The sequence below is a fragment of the Lactuca saligna genome, chromosome 4 (genome assembly GCF_052625555.1).
Source record: "Lactuca saligna cultivar CGN05327 chromosome 4, ASM5262555v1, whole genome shotgun sequence".
Lineage (NCBI taxonomy): Eukaryota > Viridiplantae > Streptophyta > Magnoliopsida > Asterales > Asteraceae > Lactuca > Lactuca saligna.
The window spans coordinates 81,912,518-81,937,890 of NC_136420.1; the positions used below are offsets into that span (position 1 = coordinate 81,912,518).

The following is a 25,373-nucleotide window of genomic DNA, read 5'->3' on the forward strand; positions in this document are numbered from 1 at the left end:
AACCATGTTCTCTCTTCTTAATCCGCTACGGATCATGGTACTCAAACCATGTTCTCTTTTCTCAATCTGCTATGAATCATGGTACTCAAACCATGTTCTCTCTTCTCAATCTACTATGTAGAACTTCTAGAATTTTCCCTATTTCGAGTATGGGTCCTCTGCTTTCAGTAGTAAGGGCCCATACTACCTGCCACATCTACCCATACTTTCCACGGATCGTCCCAAATCTCCTACGTAGCTGTTTAACCTCCTCGATCACCAATCTCGTTATGCAAGTTCTCCTTCCAGTGAATACTCTCCTCTGTCAGCATACTCATCTGACTAAATTCACTCCCTAGGTTCTCACACTCCTCTACCATCAGCTGCTGAAGAACCCCTCATGATGCCATCCACCTACCTCCTGAATATCGTCATATTCACTTAGTAGCTGTCTCCCATCATCAAGATCTCCACAAAGCACGAAGCAAGCAACATTCAAGCATGGGTAATCTCCACTAGCACATAAAACCCCTCTAGGTTATTAATCCACTTGCTTTCCTCATACTCGAAGGATATCATCGAACTCAAGTAACTTTACCCCCACACGAGAATCTGACTACTCTCTCAATAGGCTCCTCAAATGCTCATCTAGGTATCTCTCTTAGATTACTCCTCTACTCCAATCCCCCTCTAAAAGGATTCCTGTTGGATACTCTTACTCCGCACATACTCAAAGCAAATCACAGATAGCAGCAACTCCTACGCTAAGGCATCACATATCAGGCCACTCTAGTTCTAAAATATGAAATACCTAGCCTATCTCTGGCATGCATAATATCTCATAAAATATCTCATAACACAAAAGTAAGGGTATTTTGGGAAATCACCGTTCGGGCTCTGGCTGATTATACACACTACTCCAACTCATTTTCTCTTAAACTCTTTCTTATTTTTAGAAAATTTTATCTCTTTTGAAAATCTTTCTCAAATTCTCAATTTGAGTTCAAACACACCCAGAGGTGCATCTGAATCCCTCAAACCAATGCTTTGATACCAACTTGTAACACCGTAGATTTTCAAACAAAATTTTGATTTTAAAACACAATAAAATATGTGTCACATTACAAAGATCACAAGAATCAAATTGCCAACACATTTAAAGTTTGTTCATCGCAAATCCAGGATCCTCAAATATAACTTTTTTCTCTTGTGTGTACAATCAAGTCGGCGCCTTCCCGCAATCCTGATAAGAACCTAAAAAACATAACACATAACACGGTAAACACGAAGCTTAGTTAGTTCCACAAAATACCATGCATACATAATTAGCCACTCGAGGTTGTAGCTCTATAAAACCCTCCGGTCAATGTGTCTCAGTGGCACCCTCCAGTCCCACAGCTCGTTGTACCCTCTGGTTCGGTTTAAGTGAGGGCCCTTCGGTCTCACTGTTAGTTGGACCCTCCAGTCCGATCTAAGTGAGGACCCTCTGGTCTCATAGTTCATTGGACCCTCCGGTCCGGTCTAAGTATCACATAATACATCACACATCATATATCACATAGAAAATGCATAACTCAAGAAAGCACATAAGACCCTCTGGTCACACATAATTACCACTTTGGTAAAGTATAGTGAGAAGACTCACCTGACGAACAACAAGTAAATAACCCCACACCTGAATCTCGAACTAGCCTCTGCCTAACACAAGGGACGAATATCTCTAATTAATACTCTTTTCACATTTCAAATAACTGAAGACTATTCTTTCTATTTCTAACTCTTTGAAGTGGATAAAAGACCATTTTACCCCTCCATGGTCTCCATTACTCATGATTGACCTAACCCTAAAGTCATAAGAAGATAAACTCAAGTCAACAACTAAGTTTAACCTGACTCGCCGAGTGCACCCTTGTGACTCGTTGAGTCCTATTGTTTTACTTAAAAGTCTCGTGAAGGTTGATTCGGCTTGTCGAGTTGACTCCCAACTCGCCAAGTGATCGTATGATTTAGCTTCTCGGGACAAACCTTAATCAAATCGGTGGGTTCATTCAGACCCAATGCTCATTCAGACGATTTAAAACAGATCCATCACTCCAAACACTAAATATGTGATCTCCATGCTCAATAGTCACGTAAAGATTTGATATTTACATTCATGCATGATGTTTGTCACACCCCCAAACCAGACGGCGGAAATGTCCGGGGGTGGAGGACTTCATTTGTAGTATCACAACACATGCATCATAGTAATCAAAGTACAAACAACCATTGTATTTAAAAGTATAATATTTACATGTGTTCAATCATTGTATATTGAAACCAAAATAGTTATACAAAAGAAGAAGATAAGACTCATAATGGCTCCATCTTCTCAAAAAGCTCGGGGAGTACCTGTTATTATTTCCCTGAGAATACAAGTAATTTGAAAAGAGAGTATCAACAATAAGTTGAGTGAGTACAAAAGTCTTTATGTTTGCATGGGTGTCTTTGTATGTTGAATATGAAAAGTGTTCTAGAAAATCCCATATTTTCTGTGGTATGTGAAAAGTAGTTTTATTCCCATAAAACCGTCCTATTTGTGAACCAATGTATTTGTAAAACTGGTAACTGAGTGTGTGCCTGGCTTCGCCAGCGGTTATTGAAATATGTAGTATACCATTGTACTTTGTATTTTGTAAATTAGTACTTTGAAGATGTATTTACGTTTAGTTGTTTATACACTAACGTATTGTTAATATCTTTTTAATGAGTTATTATAACCATACTAAGACCTGAACGCCTGAAACAAATGCCTTGTGAGCGCTTAAATTGTTGATAATAATTGCCACTCATTGGCTTGTATGCCTGACTGTAGCTAGCAGCCTGAGTGCGGGATTGTCAATCCCGATATAGATCTACACACAACTTGTTTCGATCCCCGGACTGGAGATTTTGGTTATAATGTCAGGGCTTTACCTTGGTTGTCTAAAATGAATTAAACAATCTGAATTGGATATCTCATAAAAAGCATATAAACGTTACATGTATATTGGTTATGAAAACCCAATCATTCTGAAATAAATGATTGATAGTATGTTCTTGAACTAATATTCCGAACATGTATTTGACAAGGTTAAACCCTTGATTTGTTTTGAATTAAAACCCTTGTTTCATGTAAAACAGTGTATTCATGTATAGTTAAATCATGAAGTATTGCTCTATGTATTATAAATTATACCTATTATAATTTATATGTACTTTATGAATTGGTAAATAACTATTTTTGCATGTAATCCTTTGCTCAACATATTACAAAGGGTATTTAAACTGATGAGATAACTTATATATTTTTATACATATATAATTTTATATATCCAAATATGTATATTTGGGAAAAATATAAGTTTATAAAAGAGTTCAATATTTGGAGTATTTTTGATGCTTTAAAATCGTTTTATCGTGATTTGAAATCATTTATTTATAACACAAAGTTTTTGTGATATACTTGTATTCCCCCCCCCCCCCCCCCCCATTAAAACAATAGAAATTATGAAGATATAGGGGTATGAACTCACATGATAGATGGTAATTTGGACAGAGTTTTGACAGGAGAGAGGATGAATTCTTAAGAATTTCGGGGATTCAAGGCTTACTTCGGGTTCGAGCCTTGATATCGGGGCTTTAGGGGTTGTATATGAGCTTAGGGGAGTGAAGAATGTGAAAGAGGGTGAAATTTTGGGTGAAAAAGTGAAAATTCTTTGGAGCCCTCGCATGCCTTATATAGGCCGAAGCGTCGGATCCGAGGCCATGCGAGGCTGCCTCGTGTCGGACAGGTGGCGAAGGGAGGGGGCTGCTTCAGTTCGGAGGTTCGCTGTTGGCTGGCTCGGATTGGACCGAACTTCAGTCCAATAGAAAGGTGACACGTGCGAACAGAAGGGTGTGAGGGGCGTGCGAGGTTGAGGTTCGGTGTGTCTCATGCGATGTTGTCCGGTTCTTACTGGACCTCGGACTTGGTCGAATCAGGAGGTGACACCCGAGGCTGCGGCCCAATCAGAAGACGCCACGTGGAGGCTCGCATGCGAGGGTGATGTGGCGTTACTGTTCATGCGAAAATTCCCGGTTTTTGTTATTTTTCTTTATTTTTTTGCCAAAACTTGTAAAACTCATAACTTTCGCATACGAACTCCGTTTTTGACGTTCTTTATATGCACACATAGGTAAAATTATACTCTACGACTTTCGTTTAGACTTCGTCGGCTAGTTTTGACTTTATTTTTAATATTATTATTTTAAACAGACCGGGACGTGAATCCGTTATAAATTCATAACTTCTTCATACGATGTCCGTTTTTGTCTGTCTTTTTACCGTTGTACTACTAATGACGAGACCTTCAATTCTTGTTTAGGTTGTGTTGGCTAAAAACCACTCGATCTTTATTTCGAGTTTTTAGCTGTACACTGCTATACTGAAACTTTGAAAAATCATAACTTCCTCATACGAAGTCAGATTTTGGAGTTCTTTTTATGAAAGTTTTCGTTTTAACATATACAATAATTTTCATTTAGATTGTTAAGGCTAGAAAGCCTTTTATTAAAAAATCAGTTTTTACACTGAACAGTGTTTTGCCAGTTTTTGTCGCGGATTTTCGATTGGTCATAACTTCTTCGTTATAACTCGGATTTTTGGGTTCTTTATATTTTTGGAAACCTTGTTACAATCTCTATCACTTGGTTCATCCCAATTGAGATTATTTAATGATTTATTTTTGAGGGTCAATTATGTAAATACACATAGTATGCTAAAATTTCTCTTTATTAATTTACAAAGAAGTACAAATTGACCTACACTATTACATAGGTTTGAAATAACGGTTTGTTACAATGTTATTGCTCCAAAATGCTAATACATGCCCTTCATGAATGATTAAGCCTAAAAACCCTCATATGGATGAATAAAGCTGGGACACTTAGACTCTAAGGACCTTACAAGGTCCATATCTGAGGTCTAGACTCCTTATAACACATACAACTCAAAACCCAAACAAAAGATGGTAAAAAGCCCTAAAACTCCATATATATGAGATCTATCCAAAATAAGAAGAAAGGTGAAGACTTTTTACCTTCCTCAGGAGCTCTGGACAGGGAATCACTAGATCCAACAGCCTCACTTATAGCTCTTTGCTTGATAACCTCCTCCTCTTCCTCAAATGATGCACAAGAACCACCATATGATCCACTCTCTAGCTCTAAAAGCAATTAGGGTTTGCTCTCAGGGGTGTATGGTAACTGATGAGGTGGAAACTAGGGCATAAGTTCCCTTATATAGGCCCCAACCCTAGGAAATTAGGGTTTCTCTGCCCAGCACCTACTCGGCGAGTCAGTTTCCCGACTCGTCGATTCCACTCATTAATTCCACGCGAATATCTCGACTCAAATCGGCGAGTTGTACCCTCATATCATCGAGTCTCTCCACAAATTACCAAATTACAATACACAATAATATATCTGAGAATCCGAATGTTACAAAGACACTATCATCGACATAAAAAAAACATTACCTTACATGCTCAATCAAAGCCACCATAGCCATGGAACAAGAAAAGAACAAGTGTCTAATAAATTCCAACCCTACACTATAAATTGGGCAAAAGATCGAGGGAAGATTTAGTCCTCTACTAAGAAGGTTGTCTCTAGTAAGAAGTTTATTCCACTACTAGAAAACATGCCTTTAATGACGCGCAAACAATGACACACATTGATTTACGATACGTATTTTTTGGGTGTCCTAAAAATAATGTTAGTTTTCCAAAATCTGAAGCATAGAAGACACGCATTCGTACGTGCCCTAAAATTAATGTCCAACGAAAAAAATTAAAAACATGGAAGGCACCTAAGTTAAATGGGTATCGTGTAGAGATGTTGTTTTATAAAAAAAAATTAAAAACACGGAAGGCACCTAAATTAAATGGGTGTCGTGTAGAGATGTCATTTTATAAAATTTTAATACCCGCGGTCCCCTTCTTTGATAAAACTAAGGGGGGGAAACCAAATCTCCCAAAAATTCAAGTACCCCGCCTTCCCTAAAAATTAGACCTCACAATATCTTTCATGGAATCGAAAATTGGGGGTCTACGACTCATCACATTCAAAACGCCGACGATTTTAAGGTTTTTTGCCCCCGATATCAAAGAAGAACTAGGGATTTTATGCTCTAGACCTTAGAATTGTGCACCCATGAACTAGGGCTTTTCTATTGGCGTGTTCAGGCAGAACAACAATATCCGCTCTTCCTCCTCGCCATCCAACTAAATATTCGTCAATTCCTTGTTGAATACTGTTGAAGCGTATGATGGTTACCCCTGAAGAAATTATCAAGAGAAGTCTTAATCCTGAGGGTGCATCTATTAGTAGAGATGGTCTGGAAAAGACCTTATATTCCTGCCTATTTGACTGGTAATCTGAGCCTAAGTCGAATCACGAAACATTCTCACAGAAGCTTTATCAGACATTCAAATCTCATCAACGATTTTTCAAACCAAAACTATGTCGCATTGGTTTCACCATTTCTCATTATGAAGAAGAGGTAATTTGAATAGATCTGGTATTCTCTTTCTACGTTTCAAAGCCTCTTATTTCTAATTATATGTGTTTTCTATTTGTATTCAGGTTCAATATCAAACAATTTCTGGACAAAAACAAAGATTATGTTGTTCCGGAACATCAAGATCTGTTGACTTCTTCCAAGTGCTTTTTTATATCAGGCTTTTTCCCTCCATTGATCGAGGAGACAACCAAATCACCAAACAAATCTTCTAATTTCTCATCGATTAGTTCTCGCTTCAAGGTAGGGTTTTTTTTTTTTTTGTTAAAAAATTCCTTAATGTTATGTTATGTTGGTCATAAGTTGATATGATCTTTTTGTTAATGCATGCAGTTACAACTTTAGTATTTGATGGAAACTTCGAACTGGACAGAACCCCACAATATCAGATGTGTGAAGCCAAATAGTTTTCTTAAGCCTTGCATCTTTGAGAATGTCAACATTATGCAACAATTACGTTGTGGGGTGAGCACTGATGAGATTTGAAATAGATATATTTTAACCATTAATAGTAAATTCATTAAACATGTAATGATTTTTCTTTTCTTATTACTAAGGGGGTTCTAGAAGCAATTCGCATCAACTGTGCTGGCTATCCTACTCGCAAGAGTTTTTCTGATTTTGTTACTAGATTCAACATTCTTGCTCCCGAGGTTAAAACTGAGAAGTAAGTGAAGACATATTAACACAACACCTCGCTTAAAAACTAATCAATGGTCTCATTATCAATGTGTGTGTAACTTGATTTAGTTCTTTATAGTTATGATCCGAAGTTTGCATGCAAAAAGATCCTGGCCAAATAAGGGCTTCAGGGATATCAGGTGCCAAAAGTTCATTTTTCCTCTGAATGCGAGATTTCTTTTTTGTGGTTTAACTTTTAGCATTTAGTCAACATTTCTATCCACCAAGTGAAATGTCAACATTACGTGTTTACCCTTTTGTCGATTCCTGTGAACAAAGTCAAAACATATTCCTTTCAGATTTTCATTTTCGGATCAACTCAAGATATAAGGTGGTGTATCACCTGAAACTGATTTGCTATTTTTGTTTTGTGAAAATATTTTATTAATAAAAAAAGGTAACTTTATATAGTTCTAGCCCTCCATTAACTTTATATAGTTGTAGTTTTCAATAACAACAGTAATAATGATAACAATTAAAATTATAGTAACATACATATTTATCTTTTTTGGATCTTGTTTTCAGGTTCGAAGGCTTAAAGAGTTTGGAGTTACAAAAGGAGAATTAGCACGTTATCTTGATGCACTGTTAAAAGATAGTGAACAATTAGCTGCAATGAGTGATAACATTTCATCAGTAGATAATTTGGATTTTGTTATGGAAAGTGATGCACTTGAACATAGGGTTATGGATCATATAAACAAGGTCATGAAAGTTTGATTGTAGTTGCTGGAACAGTCACTCTTGAAGAAGTAATAATGTCAACTTTCCCAAGATTATGTTTTTTTAAATGATTAGGAGATCATAAGATTAATTAATTTTGTTGAATTTATGTAGGTGAATTCCATTGGTGCACAAGTGTTGGAATACATATTAGATTTTTGAAACGCATCTACACCTATTCCTATAACTGAATGAGAGAGAGAGAGAGAGAGAGAGTAACTGATTGTTTCACCTTGGTTTCCACTGTGATATACGTTGCAGGTTTGATTTTGTTTTCCTTATTCTTTCTTTAGTTTTACTTACAAAAAGTGAAAAAATAATAGTTAATAAATAGAAATTAAAAGTTAAATACTTTTTATATAATGTGCATATGGCATGGATATATTGCAACTCTAGTTTTCAACAAAATTGATGAGAAGGTAAAAGCTGATTTTTATGCAATTGTCAAATTGTTTTCTTCATGACACATGTTGCTAATCATTTTCCTTAAGGGCGTCAATCAGGTTATAACTAATTATCCTTCAAAAAAATTGGTATCAAATACATACACATATCAATATAATAATTCACATATGTTTGTATAATACTAATTTTTTTTTCAGGATCCTCTGGTGATGCCATATATAAAGAATTGTGGCATGCCTGTGTTGGCCCCCTTGTCAATGTCCCTCGTGAAGGAGAACATGTTTATTACTTCCCTCAAGGCCACATGGAACATGTTTGTTATTCAATTTACTTTCAAGACTTCATTTTCTACCTTTCATGTGAATATTTTCTTTTTAATTCCAGACCACATGTAATGGCACATAATTTTGGTTATTCTTACATCTTGAGGCTTCCATGCATCAAGGATTAGACCAGTAACTCCCATATAATGACACATAATTTTGGGTAAGTTAGTGAGGGTAGTTTAGTCTTTTTCAGAGACCAATACTCATAATCCATTTGGGTATTTAAGTAATTTAGTTATGGATTCATTTTTTCAGGCTGAACCAGAAACAAAAGAAGTTTATGCACAAATAACACTCTTGCCTGACACAAATGTTTGTATATGGCCTGTAACTCGGTTTAGGTTGAACACAAAGCATAGCTACATCAGCAACCTATAATAATGATTTAGGGGTTGATTCTTTTTTACTTAACTTGGACATAATAATGACTTAGGTCTTTTTTTTGACTTAGTGGTCTTAATGAGTTAATCACTTAATCTGAACAAACTATACATGGCATGGTTGTTCCTTTTTTACTTAATGTGGACAAAATGACTTAATGGGTTATACCAACGATCCTGTCTTAATCTACTTCCCAAGTATGTTTAGTTTCAAATTCCAATGCATTTTTTGTAATGAAATAGTTAAACCCAATCCCAATCCAATATTTAATATTTTCATGGTGGTGGTGATTTAACGATTTTGCCCCTATTTGAATAGTTTTTGTCAACTGCCAAGCCATTGGCAAAACGTATTGCAGCTCCTTTATTTGATGATGTTGAAATAAAAGATTTGAATGTCTTTTATGGGGATGATAGCTTTTATGTCCTCTTAGGCTTCATCAGCAAAATTCAATTCAACATCAGCTGAAACAAAGTGGAGAAGCTCCAACAATACACTTCCTCTCCAGATCTCTACTCAAGGTCATTTTTTTTTAAATTCTTTATTTTCACTTAAATTAAAATCTTAATTAAACAAAATATTTATAGATTTAGGAATGCTTTATATAACTTGCTCGATGGGAAGCTCCAACAAAGTCACTTCCTCTCCAGCACTCATGGATGATGGAAAGGGAGGTATACTTGTAAGAGGTTTGGAGGAGGAGATAGTGTCTGATCTTTTTCCCTAAAACATTAAGTTTGGCAGAGAGACAGAGAAAGGCGGTTCACCGATGGGAGTGCCAGACGAACCAAAGCATCAAATCTGAAGCATATGGTGATGCAGTGAGGTTCTACATTGGAGCCATGCCAATATTTAAGGTTATTTGATCAACTTTTCTTTCCTTTGTGTTTTGTCATATCAGATGCTTATAAATCCATTTAATTCATTTATCTTTTTGCTCTGTATCATTACAATGTTGCTGATACAAGGCTTCGTCAGCATGTAAAAATTGAATCTTTTTCAGGTCATGGACATGCTTGGACCTAGTCTTTGGGATGCTTGGAACAAGCCGCATGAAATAGATTGTTAGTATGAAACACAGAGTAGATTAGATGAATGCAAATTTATTTATTGTAAGAAATAGAATTGTATGACATTAAATTTTAAGCAATGGATTGTATTTTTTATATGGTATTTTATTTCTATTATGAGACAGTAAAAGAAAATTTAATTTAAAAATTAATAAATAAATAAATATACTTTTTTAAACATTTAAATTTACGATACGCAAAAATGTGTGTCATCTTGATTTATGACATGGCCTTTCTTGACAGGGGTTTTAATGATACGCATTGCGTGTCATTAACACGCGCGTCGTAAGGTTACGACACGCGAATGCGTGTCGTCTTCCTTTATGACAGAGCCTTCCTTGATACGCATTGCGTGTCATAAATGCGCATCGTAATTGCACGTCGTAAATGAGCGTCGTAAATACGCGTCCTCTATAGACGACGCGCAAAAGCGCGTCGTCTCTCTTTATGACAGGGTCTTCCTTGACGCGCATTTGCGCGTCGTCTGAGCCTTTTACGACGCGCAATGAGCGTCGTAAAAGGCTGTTTTTCTAGTAGTGTTCAAAGCCAAATGTCACACAATAATATTCATCTTAATAGGAACTAAACATCTCTATCTGGTAGGGTTAGGATTGGTAATCAAAGAATGTTTATAAATAAAAGATCTCACTGAAGAAACATCACACTCACCCGAACGCATCATATTCTAAACCTAATGATCTCGTTGGCCATCCAAAAGCAATCTATTAACAAATGATTATTAGTTGTTAATAGACTAAGCATTAAAGATAAACCTAAATGTAGTGGTTGGTTATGGAATGCAATAAAAATATATGATATTGGTCTAATCAGGTTTTCAATTAAAAATGAGATTCATCTAAGGAATAGCCATAATCATACGAATCACATTTCCCTAATATTATATATGTATGTTTTTCTTATACGATGAAATCATAATGTTGTATTTTAAAATCTTACCTTTTTCATAATCATGATATTTGAACATTGGTCAAATAAGTCTAGGGTGTACATAACATATACCAATAAGGTTAAATATCATCAAAACCAAGGTTGTAAAAATTGTTAGGCGGAAGCTAATCAGTTGACAAAGGTAATAGATTAATTGATGACCCTAAATTGTAAAAGAATGTATTTTTATATTTCAAAAAAAATTATATTACCACATAGAAAAGTCTGTGATTCGTTTTATTCTTGGATATACATCAAATATTATACAAATAGGTAAAGTTGAAACAACTTGCAAATTTTGATTCATTTTAAGCTCGAATACACATGAATAGGGGAGTATCATAATGTAGGAGATCAAACACCAACTTCACATTTTATTCAAATGTTGGTTCATTTCAATCTTTTGCAAGAATGGACTTATTGGAGATTAAGAAATCGGAGATAAAAAGACAGGTGTGAGAAATCAATGATAGAAAGACAGTTGCCGAATCTAATCATAAATCAAGTATATGCCTTACTTCAAGCACACATCGGGAGAGATAGAAAAAAAAAAAAAAAAAAAAAAAAAAGGTGCGAGAATGCAAGAGGAAGAGTCGGAGAGAAAAAAAGTAGGTGTGAGAGGGAAGAGATAAGAGAGAAACATTGATCAGTGTTAGCATGATGTCTAGCATCAACGTAAAGGTCAACATCAAGGTGATGAGAGATGAAGAAACATATTCGTTGGCGTCATGAGAACCAAAAAGACGTGAAACTGAAATTATGGCACTTAGTTTACTATTCAAGTAATTTATTTATTTTAGTTTTAATTTTTTTAGTTTTTGTCAACTTATTTTGATAGTTTTCACTCTTTAACTAATTTTGACCGTTTAGCCTGATTAATGAGTGGCTTTCAGTGGCTTTCACCAATGTTAATCGGGGCTCCCTAATACAACCTATTATCACTATTTTTTTTTTTGGGCAGGGGGATGGGGACCACCAAACACTGATTAAGCGACCGTCTAAACCTATTTTACATTAAAACAACACATCGTGTATTTATAAGACAATAAATTCTTGTTACAATTAATATTATTCAAGTTAAAATTAATGGATATTTTAATATGTGTCATAAGGACATTAATTTAAGTATTAATTATGATAAATATTATCATAATTAAATATGATAATTTTTTTTTTGAACCGGTAAATCTAATCTACCCCTAAGCTAACAACACATATTCTACCTATGTCCACGAGGGGACTATAATAATAATCTTTATAATTAATGAATTTTATATTTAACTATAATAATATTGCATATAATTAATTTTCATAAATATGATAATATTTTTTATAATTAATATTTCAATTAATGTTTATTATAATATTGTATCTTTAGAAAATCTATAAAACTATATAAGTTCGTGATCAATGTTGGGTTTTGTATCCTAAAATTTAATAAACAATAATAGTTTATAATGTAATGAGAAATAATTGGAAATTCTTTTTTAGGGTACTGATATGATTCAAAGTGCTTATTTGTCAACTAATTGATGTATCTAACGGCGAAGATTCGGATATTCTACTCACTCTAAACAATTATGTAGGCGACTTGTACGTATATCAACACGTAGTCATGTAATATCATTTACTCAATGTTTCATTAAATTAATAAATTGTGTTAGATTTTGATAAAAAAATGCAGAGATATTTGACTTTCAACTGGTATCAACAACGAATCAAAGAGCATATTCGGTTTGTTACAATACTAATGTTTTATTTAAATAAACTAGATAAATATATTATATTATTATTATATATTAAACAAAAAAAACGTTCAATCATATGGTTATACCTCAATAATCATATCATTAAAAATCGTGAAACGGCAGACGTCAACATATTCTAGAAAACTATATTTTGTTATTTTTTATTTAATATGAAAAAAGAAAAGTAATAAACTATAAGGTTGAGCCTTTCAACGGTTGTCGCGCTCAACGGGACCATATTACATAGTTTGTTTCGCACAACACATTCACAATTCACAAACAGATTCACCAATCGCAACCATTGCCGATTGGGTCAAACAATGGCGGAGAAGGACATCGAATACTTAGGCTCCGGTGTCCCGGCGCCACCTCCGATTAACATAATCAACTTTGAAAACTATAGAACCAGCAACGGCAACGGCGGCGGCTGGAGTGGCGGCAGTCATAACGAGATAGAGATAGTGGAAGAAGACGAGGAGGAGGAGGAGGATGTTGGTGGTGGTCGCTTTGGAGGATTCAGCGTAATGCCGTCGATTACAGAAGAATACGATGGTAGCAATCCGAGTGATTTGTTTTCTTATGATATCAATCGAAATATCAACGACGTCGTGTATGTGGTGACTTGGAGAGGAACTGAGGAAATGTCGTCGGCAAGCATGGATGCGCTGCTTTGGACTCTCGGCAACAATCTTCATGACGAGTCCACCATTGTCTATCTGGTCTACGTCTTCCCTGAGATCCGCTTCCTTCCTACTCCTCGTAAGCACACAATCATACTACTGTCTACTGAAATTTGTTTGCCAGTCGATCGTCATCTCCGTTTCAAATCCTCCAAAACAATTGATGATTAGCATCACTTCGATACTCATCAACATACATATAATCTGTTTCTCACTAGTTTATGTATGTTACGAGTATTAAAAAAAAATGTTTTAAGAGAGTCGAATTAAAATTATAGCTCCATAGATCTAACACCTTATTGTCATCGATCGTTCTAAAAGTAGGTTAGGGTAAAGGAAAACCAAATCTCATGTTCATACGCGTTTTCAACAAACTGTTGACTGTGATGACAAACTAATTAATAAAATAGGTGGTTAGGTGAATCAGTACTAGTAGGAATACCAGTTTTTTGTGCTAATTTAAGCTAATTTAAATTTAGAGCTCCAAAACTCCATGACCCCTGTTTCTTTCTCCATGGATGTTTTTCCCTCTTTCTCCATTGATCTCATCAATGAAAATAGTCCTAAGAAACTTGACTAGTACAGTGTAACAAATGCAGCCTAAACACTAAATGGTTTAAACCAAGATTTTAAAAATTGATGTAAAATGTACAGTGGGAAGGTTACCAATAAGTCAGGCAAACCCAGACCAGAAGGAAAACTTCCTAAATCAAGAAAGAAGGAAGAGAAGTGAATACCTCCAAAAGTTTCTTTCTTTATGCTCTTCTTCAAAGGTCCAAGTTGAAACCGTGCTTATCGAGAGTGACATGGAGGCAAAAGCCATACTTGACCTCATTCCAATTCTAAACATAAGAAAGCTCGTGTTGGGTGCCACCAAATCTACCATAAGGTGCACAACCCCTCCAACCCACCTTCTTATGTTTTCATATTATGTGTTTATTGTTTAATTTTGGTCTCCCAATAATAATATATAGAAAACTCAAGAGTAGCAGCAAGAAAGGAGGTGGAGGTACTATTGATCAAATACTACATAATGCCCCGGAGTTTTGCGATGTTAAAATCATATGTGAAGGAAAGGAGGTCTCATTGCAAGACCAGTTATCAACTGAGCCATCTTCCCCATCATCCTCAATTGCTCCAACTCCACGTGGAGACACTACTGTCAGCACCCTAAAACCTGTGCCAGTGGACCACGGCTATACCATTGGCTTTGTCAATTGCAGCTGCTTCAAGCTCTAAAATCACAGGACACATCACCATTGGCATTATACCTGAACCAGTCTCCTTTTCTTTTCTTTTCAAAAAGACGTAAATATCCTCCCCATTTATCATCATAAAAGTTAGCCTACCAAGTAGTTCAATCCAGTTCCATGTAACTCATGTTATGTTGTTGAAGAGGTTGAGGTTTGTTTAAGTAAAAACATTCATATGTTACGTAGATTTAAAGAAAAACCATGTTTGTGGACTCTGATCGGAAGTTATTGGTAGCATACAACTTAAAACTTACACGGGCTCACAAATCTCACTTTCTATCCACAGTATTATATATCTAAGAGGTTGTTATATTACAGATGCAATAGATAACGTTGTTGTTCATCATATATTATATGGGAATAATGGAAATGGATCATTATCTTAATGAATTCACTCCCTATAACTTCACAATGACAAGATGCAATGCAATAACAAGACAACAATTACCACTCACAAAGTGTCATATGTAACCGATCGAAAAAAAAAAAAAAAAAAAAAAAAAAAATACAACCATCCTTATCCACCCCAACCGATACACATACACAAACAAACTGTAAAATCCATAGGGGTATTTAGTCCCATCACTAGAAGAAATCAAACTCCAAGTAATTATCCGAACCCGCACCCACACCTGCACCTTTTTGGTTAGGAGCAGCCACCGGGGGTACATTAGTCTTTTCACTTGTGGAAGCAACCGGAGCGGTTGCCGAGAACCGTTCAAACTCAACCGGCTTCGGTACATCCGGCGGTGTAGCACACCGGATCAAAGCCCAGTTAACACCTTCAAAGAAGGGGTGTTGTTTGATTTCCGTAGCACCTCTTTTATATGCCAAACGATGTTGAGGCTCTTTCACAAGCAACCCCCGGATGAGATCCCGGGCAGAAAAACTGACCACGGGCGATTCGGGAAACCTCAGAGGCTGCCCAACAACGTTAAACAACGTTGCCCGATTGCCCGAACCTTTAAACGGGGTTCTACCAAACAACAACTCATACAAAAAGATCCCAAATGTCCACCAATCTACAGCGCTTCCATGGCCTTCGCCTTTAATAATTTCCGGGGCTAAATACTCGTGGGTCCCCACGAACGACATGGATCGGGCGCTAGTGGGTTCCGCCATGAGCTCGGGTAATGGGCTAACTTGGTTGCCTATTTCGTTTTTGATTTTGTTTTTTCGTTCTTTTTTGGATTTGCTTGAGAAGAAGCGAGGGGAGAAGCAAGAGGTGGGGACCACGCACGAGGGTTGGATACAAGATGGCTCGATGCAAGATGGTTGGACACAGTATACGGTGGACCTACGGAGGGGCTCGTTGTCCATGGATGAGGATTTTACTAAAGTCGGGCTCACAGTGCACCGAAGGGAAAGGTCAAAATCGGAAAGCATTATGTGTCCGTCTTCTCTCACGAGGACATTTTCGGGTTTTAGGTCTCGGTAAACAATCCCGAGCATGTGGAGATATTCCATGGCTAGAAGCACTTCCGCTACATAAAATCTACAAAACAAAAAATATTTGAGAAAATGATGGAAATGGAATCGAGGGAAAATTTGTAAATGGTTAGGTTTGAATTTAAGAAATAGCAACGTACTTTGATTGATTTGAAAAAAGTAGCTAATTATGGAAATGTTATCCATGTACAAATAAATGAGGATATTTAACACCTTACCTTTCTAGACATTGAAAAAGGACATTATTTTCTAATTAAGGAAAAAATGTAAGAGGTGGGTGGTCTGGATATAAAAGCCTTGATGCCAAAAATGAAGCAGACATTTAATCTTTCTACACCAATAATCCAACAATTATAGAAAGAAAGTTTCAGCTTAAATTTAAACCACAGACAGTCTTCATGTGATAAAAATAGTACAGGGAAAAAAAATCCAATGTTTCCTTGTATCCCAAATGATTATGATAAAAATCAAAAAGAGCTGAATGCAATTATAACATTCTACTTTTCTGCAAGCTTGTGTACATGATTTATGAAGAAATGAAGTAGGATGCTATAATAAACAGATCAATGAAAGTAAGTTGGTATTTCTTGCATATAATCTATATGAATGAAAATATAACAAAATGGAGAAGAAAGAAAGATGCTTACTTGACAGCTTGCTCGGTGAAGTGTTTCCCAGGTTGTCTCTGCCTAAGGGTATGCAAGTCTCCTCCAGGACAAAACTCCATAACCAAACATGAGAACTTATCAGTCTCAAAATGAGTGTATAGTGTAGGAAGAAACGGATGATCCAAAGATTGGAGAATCTCTCTTTCTGTTTGAGCTCGAAGAAGCTTCTTGCGACTTGCTAAAGAGGCTTTATCCATCACTTTCATAGCAAAATACGCTTTGGTCCCGGTCAACTCAGCCAAGTAAACACTCCCAATATCACCACATCCTAATCTTTTCAACAATCTGAAATGAGTTAAACCCAAAGCCCCATCTCTTGCTCGCACCACTTGAATGGCTTCCCACCTCATATCATTTGATTTGTGTGGCTTGTTGATACTGCTACTGAAACTACTACAACTGCTCTCATCACTCACATTGCTGCTTGTACTTCCTCTGCACATACTACTCTTCCCACTCTCCACAAGAGCACTCCCGCTTGTCTTCCCCAAACTGCTGTTTCCATCACTTGCTTTATCTGAAACAGAGCTGTTCTTTACGCTTCCTTTCTCTGCTACTTTCTTTTCTTGATCCATGGAAGCATCCGGGACCTTAGCAGTTTCTGATTGAGCAATCAATAGTTTGGAAGCTAGTTTAGCTTCCAAATCATCTGCAAGTACATGCTTTGTGGTGATTTGATCCAAAGATGGTGGCATAGCGCGAGTTTTTGAGGCCATCGGGTGATAATCAGGATCAACAGCTTCTCATGGTGGTAAAGGTTTCCATCATTTGAGTCCAACTCAAGTTATTTTCAGCTCTGTGAACACATTATAAACATATTCAAGTCAACAAAAGCGATTGGGGCTCACAGTAAAGCGTATTTGACTAAAAAGGGAAAGGAAGACTTGGATCGAACGCAATAGGCGGACATGGAAGATTCTAGACGAAGCGAATCCAGTCGCAAATTATCACAAAACGGTAATCAAAACCTGATCCAGGAGCTAGATCTTAAATTTAGCAAAACCGTAAGAAGGTCGAAGATCAATCATGCAACTCGATACTCAAAAAAGTTTGAAATAAATCGATTTAAATCCTGGAAAACAGAGAGAATATTGCTCAGATTGCAAGGACCACCGGTGAAAAGTTGAACAATTAGTCAATCAAATCAGGAAATTGACAAATGCAGTTGTTAATAGCATCAAATTAGGTTTAACTTGATGAATTAGAAAAAGCTAACCCGATACACCATAGATCCAACAAAATCTAGAAAAAAAAACAAGATACAGGAAAGCAAATCTACTGAAGCCATTAAAGAAAAACTAAGAAAGAAAGAGGAAAAACCTAAAGTTGAAAGAATCAGGTCCACAAGTTCATTGCTTTGATTTGGGAGCAAAAAGGAAGGAGCAAGTTCTCTTGTTCATGGCATGCTGATGATACCTGTGAAAAGATCGAAGAGAGAGAGAGAGAGAGAATGGGGAAAGTGATGCTTGAGAGTAATAAAAATTTGACTGGGCCTCGTCTTCAAGACTATGAATGAAGCAAAAAAGCTATTTTTATTTTGATTTTTTAATTTTCATTTAAAAAATCAATCAATAATTTAAATTGTTTTTGAGTCCCGAAACAGAAAGGTCCGAACTACGAATCAACATGCTGGACTCTTTCACTCTCGCCTGTCTGCCAAGCCATCAATACAACACAAGCACTCCTCCATGGCAAATTACCAATTTACCCTCCACCCTGTCTCCTTCACTACACTTCCACTTCACCTTTTGCTCTCCCAATCATATACTTATCTTTACTGTAGAAAATAATAATTAAAATATAAAAAAACTCCTAACTTTATGGGAGTCAAACTTCAATTTTTACACACCTTTGACTCCATACACTACATAGAAAAGATTGATTGATACATGATGCATGCCCATTCAATCATCCTTCTCCACAGAATCTCTCCAATCTTATCTTCAAAATCATTCTTATTTCTTGAATATATTTAAAGTGTCGTATAGTGTCTATTAAACATTATTTTTCTAATCACAACATTTAAAATAAACAGTTAAAATAGTCTAGATACTTTTTCGATATGTTTCTTTTTTGACATATTTGTGAGCCTAAACATGCGAATGTTTGGATATTGTTTATAAGATAGCTAGAGTGACGATAACTGTGTTGGGACTTAACAACACGAGACAGTGTAGACTTGACTTGAGCACTTGGTGGACAGAGGGGAGTAAGGAGTTGTTATCGAAACCAACCATGTGTGAAGGGTGATGGTGAGGGGACCTGAAATAAATGCAATAAAGAAAGAAGTATAATGAAGACATGTCCCAATTAATATTGGATCGAATTTGTCATGATACCATAACAAATTGAAATACAATTGGCCCTAATTGACTAGGATGGGGACAAATTAATTTGTGACATTAAAAAACACATGGTAGGTTTGTGAATTGAGACCAAACAACCATAACTAACTAATAGCGTCGATATGTATTAATTAAGAAACTAATTAAACCCAATTAAGATGACAAACAAACTAAACAAACAAGATTACCAAATCAATTACTATCAACTCTTATAATGAATATCATAATCCAAATGGAAATGACCAAAAACATATAGTGAAGTTTGGGAGATGTTTTGTTTTGTTTTGTCACCACGTTGGTTGTCCAAAGCATCTTGTTCATGTCACCATCGTCTCAAGTTGTCATGACTTAACAATAATTTAAGAGTTTTGTGTGTGTGTGTGTGGACCTTCCCCTCTCTCAATAGACTTTGCCTACTTAAATATTAAATGGTCCAGTGGTTGCATTCATGTATGTCTTCTACTTAAGTTGACCAAGAAATTTGATTTTTTTTAGCAGTTGATAAGAGTTTTTTTTTACTGTTAGTACGTAGTTCAGTGAATATGACACATCGAGATTGGATTCAATTGAATATTAATTGATTAAATTATTAAACTAGAAAAACAAAAGGTTGGAGGGCAGCTAGGCCATCGGTATCTCGAAGCCTGAAAGAAAGGTTGGCAATCTTTGTTTATTATACGTGGTCCTTAGTTCTCACTTCATTTTAGTTTTATCTTTCTATCTATAAATTTTATTGTCCACATGATCATCTGACACGTGGCAGGCATGAAGTGTTATTGGGTGGGCCTCACTCTAATAAATTATGGTGAACTTGACTTGGGTTAGGTGTATACACAGTAGTTGAAGAATCAAAAGAATATATTCGGCACATTTGCTTACTTTGTATCTTGGGAGTTCAAATTTATATGTTTACCAGTTTTATGTTCCCGAGAATACCCTTGGACCCTAGTATTATTTAAGTACACCTATGGCTGGTCATGGTACAAGATGTGATGGTAATCATATTATATTTATATACATGTACAACCTGTTGGCAAGTTTTAGGCATGTCTTTCTCTAAATCTTATGTAAATATTTGTTAAAATTAGCGGACATAGACTGTTAAAAAGTTTTAGAGGGAAAAAAAAATTGAGTAATTCTGTATTTGCAATGTAATATAACAAGAGATAAGATGGAATATATAGACCGTTAGGAAAAGATCGACTAACAAACTCTATGACAACTATTCAACTAATACACTAACATTCCTTGTAATCAAAATGATAGAAGCAATGTGGGAGTTGGGCCATACATAAGCAAACTGAGTAGAAAGGGAATCCGTTTGTCTATATGCCAGCAATTTGAGTATTGTACAATATAGTTACCAGTATATCCTATATCGATTTAACACATTCCTATAAATGACTATATATAACATAGTTCCTATAAACGATTATATATATGTTGGAGTCTAACATTCCTCTATAAAGATTTGTTTGGAGAGTAAACTAAGAACTCCGTATTGTTAGTTGTATATTTGTATATTTATTTGTGATTGTAAAGTATCTTTGTATTTTTGGTATTTGTGTGGCCTTTCCATATTTTGCCCACAATCATAGCTCTTTCCAAAGTTTGTATTATATATTGGGGAATTCTATATTGTATGTTATGGGAAAATTTATCTATCAACATGGTCTCAGGCCAATAATCTACCCTTGACGTCTCTTTGTGTCGACCTCTTCTTCTCGTCTCTTCCTTTCTCTCTTAATTCTTCTCTTCAATGGCCACTACACTTGATAAAATGTATGGAATCACGAACATCAAATCCTATGCCCCACTAATTCTAGATCTTAACAGGCTAGAACCACTGTATTGCATATAAGGTATTCAGTCACCTTGATGGCACAGATCACAAACCAACTGATCAGGATTGGTGTACTGTTGATTCAATCGTCAAACAATGGTTGTTCGGCACTCTCTCCCAACCTCTCATTCAAACCATTTTGATGCCCGATGCAACAGCCGCTCAACTGTGGAAAGCCATCGAAGATCTCTTCCGTGACAACAAAGAAGCCAACACTATTGAACTCGAGAATCAACTCAGAAACATCACTATCGGTGATTCCACTGTCATGGAATGCCACACTAGTATCAAAACCATATAAGATCTTCTATCCAATATTGGCTCCAAAGTTCCGGAACGCACGCTAGTCACATACGCCCTCAATGGTCTGTCATCAAAGTTTGATCACATTGCTACTACAATTCGCCACAAAACTCCGTTTCTTACTCTCCTAGAGATGTGGTATATGCTTCCAATAGAAGAAGAAACATTGCAAACTCAACAACACCGCCTACCTCAAGCCTCTCACACGGATTCTTCATCTTCTCATCAAGTTTTGAATGTTCATCATCAGCCTCAAATCTTCTTTTTTTGGAAATCCTCGTGGCAACCATTATGGTGGTCGGAATCAGGGAGGTGGCAGAGGGCGAAATAACCATCAAAATAATGGTGGCGTGTCTTCTTTCTCGCCGACAGCAAACAACCCTATCGGTTGATGGGTCTTTATCCCAGCCGATAAAGAAGCTGCCGGGCTACTTCCTCCTCCAAATCAGATGCAGCGATGGCCCAGTACTCCTCAACCCCCTTCTCACCAACAACCAAATTGGCCCAATCAGCAGTTATCCCATCAATCTTTTCTTGCTGGACCTCAACAACTTCAGCCTTTTCATTGGCAACATGCCCAATTTTATGCAGATCAACCCACAACCCTTCCTTAAGCCTTCAACTCTATGAATCTTCAGGACCCCAACACTGCAGATAGGTACATGGATACCGGGGCAACTGCTCACCTTCATGCCGACTCTGGTATTCTAAATTCCATTAAAAATAATTGCAATAATTTTTCAGTCTTAGTAGGTGATGGATCTCGTATTCCGGTTACTCATATTGGTAACACTTCTATTTCTCAACACCGGTTTCGTCCCTTATATCTTAAAAATGTCCTTATTACCCCGCAAATTATTAAAAATCTTATTTTCGTTCGAAAACTCACTCGTGACAATAAATGTTCTATTGAGTTTGACGAATTTGGTTTTTCTGTGAAGGACTACCTCACCAAACAAATTCTCATCCGATGTGACAGCAAGGGCGAGCTCTATCCCCTCACAAAACAACTCCCTCAAACATTTATGAGTGTTAGTTCATCCATGTGGCATCAACGCCTTGGTCACCCAGGCTCTCAAGTCCTCCATCCTTTGTTATCCAAAAAATTTATCTCGTGTAATAAAAAAGATCCTAGTATCTTATGTCATGCATGTCAACTTGGCAAACATGTCTGTTTGTCATTTACTTTATCTGAAATTGTTGCTGCTTTTCCTTTTCATGTCATTCATTCTGATGTTTGGACATCACCAATCATGAGCCATAGTGGAATAAAATATTATGTTATCTTTCTAGATTAATACTCTCATTTTGTGTGGGTATATCCTTTGCGAAATAAATCTGATGGTTTTTCTAAATTTCTCCATTTTCGTGCTTATGTTCATAACCAATTCAAATCCGATATCCAAATTTTCCAATGCGATAATGGCAAAGAATTTGATAACAAACAATTTCATCATCTTTGTTACACTAATGATATTCACATACGTTTCTCTTGCCCATACACTTCCCAACAAAATGGTAAATCTGAACGTATGCTTCGTACTCTGAACAACACCATTCTAACTCTTTTGTTTCAAGCTCACCTTCCACCTACTTATTGAGTGGAAGCCCTACACATGGCCACTCACCTCTTAAATATTATCCCATCGTCCACTCTCCAACATGACACCCCTTTTCACAAACTCTTCCTCAAACACCACTCATACTCTCATCTTCGTGTTTTCGGTTGTCTATGCTACCCTCTTCTCAATAACACCAACAAAATTCAACCCCAATCTGTTCCATGCATCTTCCTCGGCTACCCTTCCAATCACAAAGGGTATCAGTGTCTCAACCTCCACACTAAAGAAATAATAATTTCCCATCATGTTATATTCGATGAAACTATCTTTCCTTTCAGTTCCATGACACCTATTCAATCTCCTAATTATGATTTCATTAACATTGAAGATCAAAGAAACTCCTTAAATAGTCCAACCATTCTGTAACGCCCGTAGATCCGGGCTAGTCAATTTAGAGACGATAGGCGTCAAAAATGAATTTTTGATGAAAGATTATTTAGAATGAATAATCTTAACTAATTTATAGTATATATTACAAGGTTTCCGTGCATATAAAGAACGCCGAAATCCGAGTTATAACGAAGAAGTTATGACATGTCGAGATTTCGCGGCAGAACCAGCACGACGTTGAATGACGTAAAAAGTGAATTTATGTTAGAGTGATATTTAGCCTTAGCAATCTAAACGAAAGTCATAAAGTTCGTTAAACCATGAGCATGCATAAAAAGAACGTCCAAATCTGACTTCGTATGAGGAAATTATGATTTTTCTAAGTTTCGACTTAGCGGTATGCAGCCCGAATACTCGATTTGAGATCGAGCGGTTTTTAGCCGAAACAATCTAAACAAGAATCGAAGATCTCGTTAATTGTAGTGAAACGATGAAAAGATAGGCGAAAACGGATGTCGGATAAAGAAGTTATGATTTTATAACGGAGTTGTCTCGGTCTACTAAAAATAAATAATAAAAAATAAAGTCAAAATTAGCCGACGGAGTCTAAACGAAAGTTGTAGAGCGTAGTCTCACCTACACGGGGATAAAGAACGTCGAAAACGGAGTTCGTCTGAGGAAGATATGAATTTTTGAAGTTTATTAAATATTTTCGATATTTAATTTAATTATAAATTAACCGATATTATCCATGGGGAGAGTCAGCGATCTGATCCACATTACGCCCATCGTAATGTAAAGTTATGCCCAACGTAAATGGGTTTCCAGCCCCCTATAAAAGGGTGTCGAGGGCAACCGACTTCTTTGCTCATTTCTTCCCTTTATCTCACGTTTTTTGCATCGTTTTTCGTGCAAGAATTATCCCGAAGCCCCAGTATCATTCCCGAGACCCGAAGTAAGTCCCGAGGCCCCGAAGATCCCGAGAAGTGAAATTCCCGAGCCGAAGCTCTTCCCGCGAGGAGTCCGGTTTTTGTGAAGATCTTCCAGATCTACCGAAAAATACTACTTCTACAAGCCGTAGTGTTGTCCGATCATCTTCTGATCAAGTGAGTTTGTAGTTACCTTCTTCTAACGCATAAATATCAAGTATTTGCTATGAAATACGTGTTATGTGTATAATATAAAGTTGTTTATATGTGTGGGTGTATAGTCTCTTTCATAAACACGGGTATAATACAAGTATTGTTTGAATGTATTAAGTATATGTTTGGGTGAACGTGTGGTTACTTTCTTCTAATGCATAAATATGAAATATTTGTTATAGAATACGTGCTATGTGTTTATATATTGTTGTTTATTTGAGATGAGTGTGGAATGGATGTTTTATATAGTTTTTAAATGAGTTAAATTGTATATGTATTTTATATCTACAAATATGTTGGGTAGAACATGGGTAGATGAGATAGTTGGTATGTGATAAAATGATGAGGTATGAAAGATGCGCTTAAGAATAATATCGGTAGATGCACCAAGTAGTGAATGTCGTAATCCTGGCAGGTGCGCTTATAGGATAATATCAGCAGATGCGCCAAATAGAGAATGTAATAATATTAGCAGATGCGCTTATAGGATAATCCTGGCAGATGCACTTATAGGATAATGTCGCAGATGTGCCTAAAATAGAATTTCATAAACCTGGCAGTCGCGCCTCATAGTGTATGACGTAATCCTGGCAGAGGCACTTAGAGGATGATGTTGGTAGATGCGCCTTATGTAGCAATAGATTTTGTGTTAATTCCTTAGGTCAATCCTTAGGAATGAATGAATGATAGGTAGTTGAATTCTTAGGGTAAAATCCTAAGAAATAAAGAAGATAATGGGGATGGGTAATTGGGTTGATTGTTTGATGGTTGAATATAATAATAATATTATTGTGGGTTGAAAACTCTATATGCTCACCAGGCTCCCAAGCCTGACCCACTCAGTTTTCTTTGTATCACAGGTATCGATACGAAGATATATTTCACGGAGAGATTAAA

The 25,373-nt window shown here is 36.4% G+C and overlaps 2 protein-coding genes across 6 annotated transcripts; one reads left to right on the plus strand and one right to left on the minus strand.

The window, feature by feature from the left end:
* Positions 1–13,055: 13,055 nt before the first annotated feature.
* Positions 13,056–15,285, plus strand: LOC145042221 (Adenine nucleotide alpha hydrolases-like superfamily protein). Its single transcript, XM_078990610.1, has 3 exons — positions 13,056–13,600; positions 14,176–14,410; positions 14,496–15,285. Exons 1-3 carry the CDS (start codon positions 13,162–13,164, stop codon positions 14,758–14,760), a joined length of 939 nt encoding a protein of 312 aa, XP_078846736.1. The 5' UTR covers positions 13,056–13,161; the 3' UTR covers positions 14,761–15,285.
* D6PKL2 (D6 protein kinase like 2) lies at positions 15,200–18,455 on the minus strand. 5 transcript variants are annotated; one of them, XM_078990609.1, is made up of 4 exons: positions 18,212–18,455; positions 17,800–17,963; positions 16,871–17,687; positions 15,200–16,269 (listed from the first exon to the last, which is right to left on the minus strand). In XM_078990609.1, the coding sequence occupies exons 3-4, from the start codon at positions 17,605–17,607 to the stop codon at positions 15,360–15,362; spliced, it is 1,647 nt and encodes a 548-aa protein (XP_078846735.1). In that variant the 5' UTR covers positions 17,608–17,687; positions 17,800–17,963; positions 18,212–18,455; the 3' UTR covers positions 15,200–15,359. The 5 variants fall into 5 exon arrangements, with proteins under 5 accessions (XP_078846735.1, XP_078846734.1, XP_078846733.1 ...); XM_078990608.1 differs by having other exon boundaries at positions 17,787–17,963; XM_078990607.1 differs by having other exon boundaries at positions 17,776–17,963.
* Between the last annotated feature and the right edge of the window lie 6,918 nt (positions 18,456–25,373).